Here is an 11,186-nt window from a genome sequence, read left to right on the forward strand (position 1 = left end):
GATGGCGTTAAGTGTCACTTTTCACATAGATTTATGGCTCGAAAGTGATACTTAACGCTAATCTACAAATAATCGATGGCAACAAGGCATTTTTGTGGCGCCATCTGTGTGGTGTAGTGTAATTATGCGCGTTCTTAGGCGGTCGCATTTTAATGTATGGGATGGTATGATCTTATATTTATCTATGCTTCAGATGTGTGACGGCTAATACACTTGTCCATCGTTTCTCAATCTAATCCTACAGATCTCTTAGGCTTGCAATACTATTTTACCTTTTTGTCTTGTCTGTAAATATTTGTGAAAATTTCATTTTATTAGAGACAAACATCTGCTCTGCAATACCAAAATGTATAGTCAATATTTAATATGAATTATGTTTTATTGCCTGTATTGGCTTGATATTATGGCGCGGAGACTGCCAAACTACATTCGCAATATTTTTATGTTATTGCATTCATATTTTCCATAACGAAGTTGAGAAAAATATCTGAAACGCACTTATATGTTGGACGCACTAAAATATTATTGCAGGTATATTGTAAAGATAGGAAGTAACTTGCATGTTTGTATGTGATAAAAAACTGAAGTCTCATGTTAATCGCATTTCTCTCTTAATTATGTAGTTGTCTGACAAATCTATTTTGAATAAATCTTGACTGCCGCTTAAATCATGGTTTAATAACTTTACATCACTCGTTATACTTTTTATTTCCTTTTAAATCAAAGTGTTCGAGATTAGACTATATTTGAGTACAAATTTATATTTATTCGGATTTTATTTTTAGGCTAATATGATGTGTGCCGTCTTAGAATAATATGTTTATATGAAAAATGCATGAAAATCGTCAGAATTACGAACCTTATTTAGATAGAGCTTAAAATCGTGGTATCTCATTGATGTTATATTAAATTGTAATGCTTTATTAAGAAAAAGATAATATTGTTTATCGTTTTGAAAGTTCTGTATCGGGTCGAATTAAGAGATTATTATTAATGTTTAGAGTTTATTTTCGGGTCCTTTTCACGAAGGTGCCACTAGATGGCGACACTTGCACGTTTTCAGTGTTGCCATGTTATATTTAAAAAGTCTTTCCGACAGTCATTTAAATAGGCGCGAAATTCGGTCTATGGACGGCAACATTACTTAACTGCCTTTATAAGACTGAAGTGGTTGGAGAGACTGAACTTTACTGTGAGAACCTTTGTGAGACGGATTCGTATAGATGTGTGCGTGAATTAATGTATTTACACTAGTGTGAGTGTGTCCCGTTAGTCGTAACAGAATGGATTCGTGTTTATTCATATTTGGCTGCTTAGTGGATAATAAAGAGATAAGTTATTGAATTGTTGTTTTTTATTTACTATGTGTAACTTACCTTTATTTGTTGTATCAAAGAGCTCTACAAAAACTTTTTATAATGAAATAATAAAACAGCAGTATACATATGTACAGTATATTCGTCAATAAGGCTTGTGGCGCACTCTCATCTTGTTCATAGATGTCGCTAGCTTGTGTCCGACGCCATTCTGCTCTTTTATTTCTGCGCTCGTCGACCAAATGCTGATGCGGCCAGACTCGCCCGTCGTCACCAGGATGTCTCTCTGTGGACAATCAGTAATAATCAATGTATGCGATTGTGTGTAACACACTACATATAACCAGGGGCGGCTCACTCCGCGATTCTATATATTCTTTGTAAGAATTTTGTAGGCATGTCGTGAACATCAAAGCAGTGGGCCTTCTGTACTTGTACTATTATTATTGTGTTATTATTCTGTGATATAACACTATAAAGATTTGATACAAAGGTTTAATAGCTGAGAAAAAGATACCTGGAAAGGTCTTAATCGTAAATTTACCTAATGTTGTATTAGGAAAGAGGTAAGTTAAAGAAAATTAATTGTGTCCCCGTGTTTGGAGTATTTGATAGCAGAAAGTATATGACATTCCATTGTACTGTGACAATGAATAGCAAACAAAAGGAACTTCTTTATGTACGGCGGTGGGCGGTGGTCACTTGGGCCTGGGCCACGACAAATGGGGCTACACGGACAGCCGCGTCCACACAGAGCGAGGCAATGTGCTTGCGCCGCAAAAGGCCAGTGTAGATGTGCCTCGGCTGAGACAGGTTACTCGGCCGAGGCACGTGTACATGGCCCGCTGCCTCGCGCTGTGTAGGGCCGGCTATTGCCGCTTGTCGTCAACATACCTCCGCGTTGTAAGAGCAGCACCTGACGATCTGCTTGTTCCCGACGAAGTTGCTCGTCGGCTGCAGCTTCTTGCTCGTGGCCGTCACCGATCGGAGGACATTTCTGAAACAAAACATTATTTACAATATTATAAGCGGCTAGTTTATCGCACTAGTGCTCAAAGTAGTACCACAGAATATACAAGGTGCTCGCGAGGAACCCATATAACTTTAACGGCATATTCTTGGTCACATTTCAAGACTAAACTGTCATATAAACTTTTCTAGATTTCGTCTAGTTTCAGAGTTATTGCCAATTTAAAAAAAACATTTCCGTATTGTTACTCAGTAGAAAAGGTTTCTTAGCGGCGCTGATGCGCAATTGTGGAGCATAGTCTCACAGTAGTCATTGATAGATGTCAAAATGTGACAAGAAAAACTTCCAAATAATTTGGTTTTTAGAAAAATAAATGAAGGAACTCATTTTAATTGCCAACTTTATGGATAAAAAAAAATTTTTATGTGAAAATACGTCCAAAAAAGAAAAAAAAAAAACAAAAAAATTTTTTTTTTGCGAAAAATTTTAAAATTCATATAACATTTTTTCTTTCTTTTTGCCTCAGAAACGCGTGGTTCAAGTTATGCGGGTTCCTCGCGAGCACCTTGTATAATAGTACAAGTACAGAAGGCTCACTCCTTTGATGTTCACAAAACGCCGCCATTCTAAATTCTTACCTACATTAACAAACAGACCGCACGCGTGCAGACGACATTGAATTCTATTGCGCCGCGCGAAGGTCGTCGCCACTGAATGGGCCGCGAGCCGCGAACTCGCGGCCGCCGGCATGTACTTGTAGCGCGGCGAAAGGATCGCGGAATGAGCCGCCCCTGGTAGTACTTTATGTGCTTATATCGAAACTTCAAAGGGCCATATGTACCTACTGTGAAACTACGTACGAGTACGCCTCACGTGCGAAGAGGAAATTTGGACGTCGTGCCGATTTACAACACTAGCGACTCTTACCCTGAGCCTGCGTGTGAGCCGGCTAGCATGACGCACTCGCCGTCGGCTGAGCGGTAAGTATCTACCATGTAGCAGTCGTCGCCACGGCTACGCTGTAAACGAAATAATTACAATTACAAACATAGGGTTTAGCACACCATTAGTCCTAAACTTTTTCTCAATGGGCCGCACAGAACTACCATCGCAAAAAGAAATTGCCATGCAAAACATATTGGTTTATATCAGCCATACTCATTACTCATAGTGTGCTCCGCGGAGCCCTAGGGCTCCGCAAAACCTCTCTGGGGGCTCCGTGTGAATTTTGGTTGACTGATATGCGACTTCAACTCTCTTCCATAAAACCAAACATTCCCCAATTGTAAAAATAAAAACAGTTTCATGTAATACCTCACATTAGAATCTAATAATTAGATTTTACTATTATGTTTAAGACTTATTAAAATAAAGATTTCTATACACTTTTTTTATTTACTTAATTTAAGGGTTCCGTCAGATATTTTGCTTTCCAAAAGGGTTCCATGGGAAAATAAGTTTGAAAACCACTGGTTTATATAAATGTGCCTCGGGCAAAGTTGACGCCCTTGCTGCCACAATGCCTCGCCCGAGGCAAAACAGCTTGGTTTGAGGGCATTACTCGACAATTTCGGCTATATCGGTGTGGACTATGGTCTATATTAAGAACGTAAGGCTCACAGAATTATTTTCATTTAAGATGGTCAACGAGAGTATATGTAGTAACGGCAGGTTATGTTTAATCTTAGCTGAAATTGAACTGTGTAGGAATAGGAAGACTGAATTTGATTAAACCTCAATGTTTAATCACATATGGTATGTTTCCTAACGTTTTGTGAAGATGAGTGACAGATTAGCTACCTTGATGGTCCGGGAGATCTTGTCGCGGTCGTAACTCCGTATCAGGTCGCCGCGCTGCGTGTCCCACACCTGAAGGTCGCTGCTCTGCGTCACGCACGACGCCTGCAGGAAGAATAAATAAATAAATATTGGGGGACACCTTACACAGATCAACTTAGTCCCAAACTAAGCAAAGCTTGTACTATGGGTGTTGTATATACATACTTAAATAGATAAAATACATACTTATATACATAGAAAACATCCATGACTCAGGAACAAATATCTGTGCTCATTACACAAATAAATGCCCTTACTGGGATTCGAATCCAGGACTGCGGCTCAGCAGGCAGGGTCACTACCGATTGAGCCAGACCGGTCATCGAATGTTCATTAGACATGACCAGTTTGCTATACGCGCATCAACCACACTTTATTCCAAGTCTTTTCTGATCAATCGCAATTCAGCATGGGAATGCATCAAGTGTGATATATACAAATATTGCAAAGAGCTGCCGACTTCTTCACAAAAAATATCAGCAGTGCGACACAGCAAGGAAAGGTTGTTAGGGTCCTTGCTACATTTTAAATATAAGCTAGATATGAAATTTTATGCTCAGTCTTAGTTCATCTAAATAAATGAGTTTTATTATCACCTGCGTGTCGCTAAGCCAGGTAATCTTCTCTATAGAGTTCTCCACATTGAGTGAGTATGTGAGCGCGTCATCCTCGTTGGGCTCCATGATGTTGAAGACGTTGAGGAGTCCATCATCAGCCCCTGATGCTAGTACGCTGGGTTTCTTCTTGTGGAATTTCACCTGGAATTATTAGCAGACATTTTGAAAATCATACTCTTATTTGAATAGTTGGGGAAAGTTTTGCAATGCCACTCAAAAAAAGTTTTTTTATCTGCAAAATACTTTTCACAACTTTTCATAAATCATAAATCATAAATCAAATCATAAATCATCATTTATTAATAATATAAAATTACATGTCAATTGGTACTACAATATGTAGGTATATAGTATGTTACTTAGCTTATGTTATTCACATTCTATGACATATTATTATAACTAAAAATCTCCTTGTGGTCGTAGAACGTCTGCTCGATAAGCCATTTTTTAAGTTTGGTTCTAAATATTGATACACTTTTCGCGTCAATAATATCTTTCGGAAGGTTGTTTACAACTCTTCGACCCATTACATGGCTTAGTTTTTTGTTTTTGCGAGTTTGTGCGAAGTAAGGGCAGCTTACCAGCCAGCACGCTGCGTGTTGCGTACCTGCGCGGGACCTCCATGATTGGATTTTTTCTAGTTCCTCGCGAGTGTTTGTTGCCACTTGCAATATTAGCAGCGAGGGTAGCGTGAGTATACCTAAGGACTTGAAAAGTGGCCGAGCGGATTGACATTGAGGGACGCGAGCGATCGCGCGGACGGCACGTTTTTGTAGTCGAAAGACCCTCTCCCAATCGGCAGCAGACGCCCACAGTTCGACTCCGTACTGCAATAGTGCATGGATAGAGGCGAAGTAGCAAGCTCGGACCGCTTCGAAAGGAAGAACACGGGCCAGCCGTTTCAACGCAAAACATGCCGTTGCGAGTTTTTTGCACATTTGATCTATGTGGCCACCCCAGGTAAGGCAACTGTCTAGCTCAAAGCCAAGGAATTTTGAGTTCATGACTTGGCTAATGATGGTGCCATTCGTTATTACTGAGAGCTGCCCAACCTGTCGGCCTGACAGATCGAAACCAATGTAATGTGTTTTGCTCGTATTGAGGATGAGGCCGTTAATGCTAAACCAATTAGAAAGTGATGCAGCGATCAGGTTTAGTTTTTGTTCAAGCTCGTCATACGTGGGGGCAGACACAACAACGGCCACATCGTCGGCGTACATAAAGGTCTCTCCATCGGTGACGGACTCTGGTAGGTCATTTAAGAGTAGAGAAAAGAGAATATTTGACACCGAGGAGCCCTGTGCAACGCCCATGCTTGTGGTTGCAGCATCCGATCGAACCATACCGCTCTCGGAGACCACAACTTGAGTTCTGTTGCGTAGAAGGTCAGCTAGCAATGTCAGTGCAGACCCTTCCAGGCCGTAGTGACGTAGTTTGCTGATCAGAACCTCGTGATCAGCAACGTCGAAAGCTTTTGACAAGTCGCAGCATAACACTGCGACTTGGTTCTTATACTCACGGGCTTCGACAATCTGCCGTATTACGGTTCGGGCCAACGATGTTGTTGAACGACCTTTCCGGTAGGCATATTGTCGGTTAGTGAGAGAATTTTTCGAATTCAGAAACTCCGTCAACCTGCAGCTTAACCCGAACTCGAATATCTTGGCGATCACAGGTATTATCGCTATGGGCCTGTACGCGTCGATATCCTCTTTCCTTCCTTTTCCCTTATATACCGGAGAGATTCGGCTTTCTTTGAGTGGGTTCGGAAAGATACCTTCGCGTAGACATCTATTATAGATTAAGGCGAGTATGGGTGCTAGCTCCGCGGCGACGGAGTGGATTAAGCTGACAGAGATATCGTATATGTCTTTAGTTGTTTTTTTAGCTAAACCTGTAGTGATAATACGGAATACTTCGTCCGGCGTGAAAGGTTTGAGCCTGATGCAGACGTCGGAGGGCGGGCGGGCCGCTCGCAGCGCGGCGAGCGCGCGGGGCGGGTCGGCGGGCGCCGCGCCGCAGGCCGCGGCCGCTCCGGCAAACCGTTTGTTTATAGCGTCGGAAGCAGCTTTTTTGTTTTGAACTTGTTTCCATCCATGTCAGTAATTATCTCTGTATAGTCGAGTTTGTTGTGGCATGTTTTACCTCTTTCCCTATTTAATACCGCCCACATGCACTTCACTGTGTTCGAATTGTTATTAATTTTTTTGGCGTAGAACTCGGATTTTTTTGAGTTTAGGAGACTGATGTATTTGGTGTTCATACTTGAAATAATGTGATTTAGTTTATCGTTATTAGGGAAGCTTCTTCCTAAATCTATGATTTCAAAAAGTAAGTTTTTTAGGTTGTGAATTTCGTTAGTCACCCATGATTCGTTTTTCCTATTATTGACGGTTTTTATAGGGAAGCAGATATTAAATTTATTTTTAATTATATGTATAACAGATGATGTTAGATTTGTGACGGAACTGTTATTTTTATGAATCACATCATGCCAGTCAACGCTCTGTAGCGCGGCTCGGAACTCGTTGTAGTTCCGTGCAGAGTAAATCCTCGCGCGGCGAGTGAGGGGCGCGGGCGCGCGCGGGGCGCGCGGGCGCAGCAGCTCGACGCGCACGGCGAGGTGGTCGCTGAGGTGCGTGGTGACGGGAGTGGCGCTCAGCGCTGCGCGAACCCCATTCCAGTAGACGTGGTCAAGATTTGTAGATGTAGTATCAGTCACCCTTGTAGGAAAGTTCACTACATTACTAAAATCATGGGCCCTTAATAGGTCATATAATCTTCTGAGGTCTGGCTTCACGTTACTTACCGTGTCGTCTATATTCGTGTCCCCTAAAATAATGCACTCCCTATCGAATGTACTTAATTTATCGAGCAGACGTTCTAGGTATACCAGGAAGTCCTTACTACTAATTTGACAGTTCGATCTGTAAATACAAACTACTGTTATATTATAATCTAATAGGTCTATCGCTGATATTTCGCAATATCGTTCTTCTGCTAGTCCTGTCAACTCTAGGTTTTCGATGGCTCGTATGCTTTTACGCACATAGATACACGACCCACCGTGTTCATAACTAGAGCGGCAAAAACACGAAACTAAATAATAGTCGTCAAAGTATATGCATTTTAATTTTTCACTACTCAACCAATGCTCGGTCATGACTAGGACGTCACATTGCAATTCATTCTGCAGTAATATTTCCAAGCGCTGTGTTTTGTTATCGAGCGCGCGTATGTTTTGGTTACATATTATTAACTTGCGGGGCGCTTCGGACTCATTATTTTTGCTTAATGCGGGTGGAGATTTAGCTCTGCTGCGGCACCGCGTTGGTATCGGCCGGTAGCGCTGCGCCGGAGTGACGTCGTCGATAGCCCCGCGCGGCGCGGGGCGCCCGTGAAACCACTCGGTGAATCTTACGCGCGGGGGCCACACAGTAGGCGAGTTAAATGTATCGAATAAGTTCTCTGGCATGCCGATTAAAAACGACGCGTGTCTATTAGTTTTTATCTCTCTTTTTTCAACTACGTAGTCGTCGGAAGACACCGTGTCTTTTAGAAAGCTTAGTATGTTGTCTGTAGTCGTTTCGGGTCTGAAAGACCAGGCTTGAATATACTTTAAGTGTTCTACAGCTTTAATACTATCGTGGTTCGAGCTCGTCCCGACCACTATATTGTTCCGCCATTTTTTATTACGCTTTTTTGGGCCAGCTGTTTCCCATTTATCGCCGTCAGTATCAGCCGTAGTTGGCATCGTGTGTTCGTCCGGTTTTACCGCGGATTTCGTGGCCACACCTGATAGCGCGTTTGGCGTAGGCTCGGGGTCCTTCGGCTGCGGATTCGGAATAGGTGCAGTTACCAGTTTACTCGCAGGTGTGACGGTGACGGGTGCAGCGGTCGCAGGCGGCGGGGCCGGCGGGTGCGAGAGAGACTTACGCGTTGCTTGGGTTTGTACGTGCAGATTCCTCGCATTCGCACGCGCGCTGCGCGCTGATGTTGTCGTCGCGGCTGACGCGGCTGGTGACGTACCTGGCGGTCGGCTTCGCGCTGTCTTCGGGGCCACATCGTTTATCTTCGGGACCTGCTGTGCTTGTTCTTGTTCGGCAGCTTTGTCGCCATCTTTGCCGTTCGTCAGTTTGGATGTAGAAATTTCTGTGCTTAATTTTGCTAAAACCGCTTCGAGTTTAAGGTTTAATTCTGATATTTTTACTTCAATGGGTGCTACGGCTTTTTCGATGAGTTTTTCTATAGCTAGTAGCGTCACTTTCGCCATGTTAACTCGATAATTAAAATAAATTAACGAGAGCTCTTTTTAGACGACCGTTCGCGGTAGAGGCGCGGGGGGGGCAATTTTTCTAATGACTGATATGACTTTTATGCATGAAGAATTCAATTTGAGGCAGGGCATCAGCTGTAATTACAGGTAGAATGTAATACTGTGCAATAATGTAGCAATGGGTTTCTTGCCCCACAATGGGTGACAGATTAGCTACCTTTAGGGTGTCATGTACCTACCTTTCCAATGTGTAACACCTAATGTATTATGAACATGACTGCAATACAATAAAGAATACATTGATAACTGAAAATGACAGAACTAATGTGTATTGAAGAGATCATATTTTGTGTGAATTAATTAGTTCAGCCATACATTCTTTTTATTATTATCACCTTTGCCGCAATTTAGTCTTATTCATTAACGTTAGATTGACATGAAGCCACAGTGATTGTGTTACATTTATTTGATTGACTATTGGACTTGGAGATTAGAGTTCAAAGTTATCTGTCATACCTGAGTGATATCATCAGTATGAGAGTTCCAGTAACCACCCAGAGGCTTAGTGATGCGCTGATCCCAGAACACAAGGTATGCATCATTCTGCACCGTCTGGCTGCCCGCACAGAGCACTCGGCTGTTGCAAGATACATCCATGCACAGGTATGGCCGGACTATCTGTTCTTCCTCATCTGAAATATGAGAATTGGTTTTACTATGTATTTAATGCTTTTTTTCAAAGGCCAGTTCATATGACCTATGGCTGAGATAAGGCTGTTCAAAGAACCATAAGCAAATGTTTTAGACTTTTCAGTGCAAGGAGTGTAGACGCCAATCACTCATGCCTCATAAGAGCCATGTGACTCAAAACATGTCCCCAGTAGCAATATATGAATGTGTTATGTGAGTACATCGGTATATTTCAATAAGTCTCACGAAAGTTTAACAGTTTCACGGAAACCATAATCAGTGCACCTACAGTGAATTCTTTTAAAAACAGACTTGATAATTATTTATTGAATGGACAAAACACAATTGGATCAGGACATTGACATGCATGTTGAAGCTGCCTGTGCATTCACAAATAATAATAATAATAGACTTACCTTTATAGTCCTGCACACAGCTCCCACTAGTCCTCGTATCCCACAACTTCACCAGCCCGTCCTGTCCACACGAATGCAGAAGATGCTCCTCTTTAGGCAAGAACACCACATCCGTCAGCTCCTTCTTGTGCCCGCTGAGCTTGCACACCTTGCTCAGCGACGTGTTGCTCAGCTGGTACACCTCGATACTGTTGTCTACTAAGCTTACGGCTATTTTTAATGACCTAGAAAGCATATTTAAGACATAAACATGTGGTAAACGTTGTAACTGATAAACTACAACAAAACTATTCGTTTTAGGTATTCATTGCAAAAAATTGGTAGGAAATGCTTTCAAGAGTTTAAATCATTTGATTGAGTACTTACTTAGATGTGGCTAACTTATTTATATACGATTTTTTAAGCGACACTGCAGTTTCTGTTAACAAGTTGTATTTTTTACTAAATAATTGTTCTATTTCTTCTGGTCCTACTATATCTCGGTCCTCCTCTTCTGTGTCAATTATGTCTGCCATTTTTTGTAGATTTCAAAAGTAATTTCATATAAATTTATTTAAAAAACTGCATGTAAACAAATGGTACACAACACGTGCGTAACTAGAAATTTCACGTCAGTTTGACATTTGACGTCGAGTGGCTAGTGCTGTGGTGTATCGGTAATTACCGAAATTGAGAAATCATGTTCTTGACATATAGATTAAGTAAGTAAGGGTTACCTATCAAAAAGTCGAAAATTGTAATGTCGATTATTAGTAGCCCGAAAACGCTTCCCATTTTATTAATTGGCCTAAGTTTTGTTTGCCCGAAAGTACTTTTCCCCTATTATTATTTTCCCCATTCTTATTTCGCTATAATTTTATTTCGCTTATGATTCGAATCAACACTTATTAAAACTCCTAAGTATCATTTGACAACTACTTTTTGTGGCGTAAAGTTTTTAATCCGAAATATTATTTAGCCGCCATATCAAAAGTTCGAAATTCGAATTAACACTTATTAACATTCCTAAGTATCATTTGACAGCTATTTTGTATGGCGTATAGTTTTATAATTCGAAATATT

General features: G+C 41.4%; 1 protein-coding gene across 1 annotated transcript; it reads right to left on the reverse strand.

The window, feature by feature from the left end:
• Positions 1-1,440: 1,440 nt before the first annotated feature.
• On the reverse strand, positions 1,441-10,732 carry LOC125234747 (WD repeat-containing protein 89). The gene is made up of 8 exons (XM_048141133.1): positions 10,491-10,732; positions 10,125-10,348; positions 9,535-9,710; positions 4,722-4,883; positions 4,087-4,188; positions 3,214-3,305; positions 2,211-2,313; positions 1,441-1,602 (listed from the first exon to the last, which is right to left on the reverse strand). The coding sequence occupies exons 1-8, from the start codon at positions 10,637-10,639 to the stop codon at positions 1,462-1,464; spliced, it is 1,149 nt and encodes a 382-aa protein (XP_047997090.1). The 5' UTR covers positions 10,640-10,732; the 3' UTR covers positions 1,441-1,461.
• Positions 10,733-11,186: the final 454 nt, after the last annotated feature.

The sequence above is a fragment of the Leguminivora glycinivorella genome, chromosome 16 (assembly GCF_023078275.1).
Source record: "Leguminivora glycinivorella isolate SPB_JAAS2020 chromosome 16, LegGlyc_1.1, whole genome shotgun sequence".
Classification (NCBI taxonomy): Eukaryota; Metazoa; Arthropoda; class Insecta; order Lepidoptera; family Tortricidae; genus Leguminivora; species Leguminivora glycinivorella.

What these genes read in the sequence shown, in the direction of transcription:
- LOC125234747 (XM_048141133.1), bottom strand. Translation starts at nt 10,639, where the DNA reads ATGGCAGACATAATTGACACAGAAGAGGAGGACCGAGATATAGTAGGA. An exon ending in CTGTGTGCAGGACTATAAAG is followed by an intron (nt 9,711 to 10,124) that starts GTAAGTCTATTA and finishes CTCATATTTCAG; the next exon opens with ATGAGGAAGAACAGATAGTC. An exon ending in GGCTCACACGCAGGCTCAGG is followed by an intron (nt 2,314 to 3,213) that starts GTAAGAGTCGCT and finishes GTTTTGTTTCAG; the next exon opens with AAATGTCCTCCGATCGGTGA.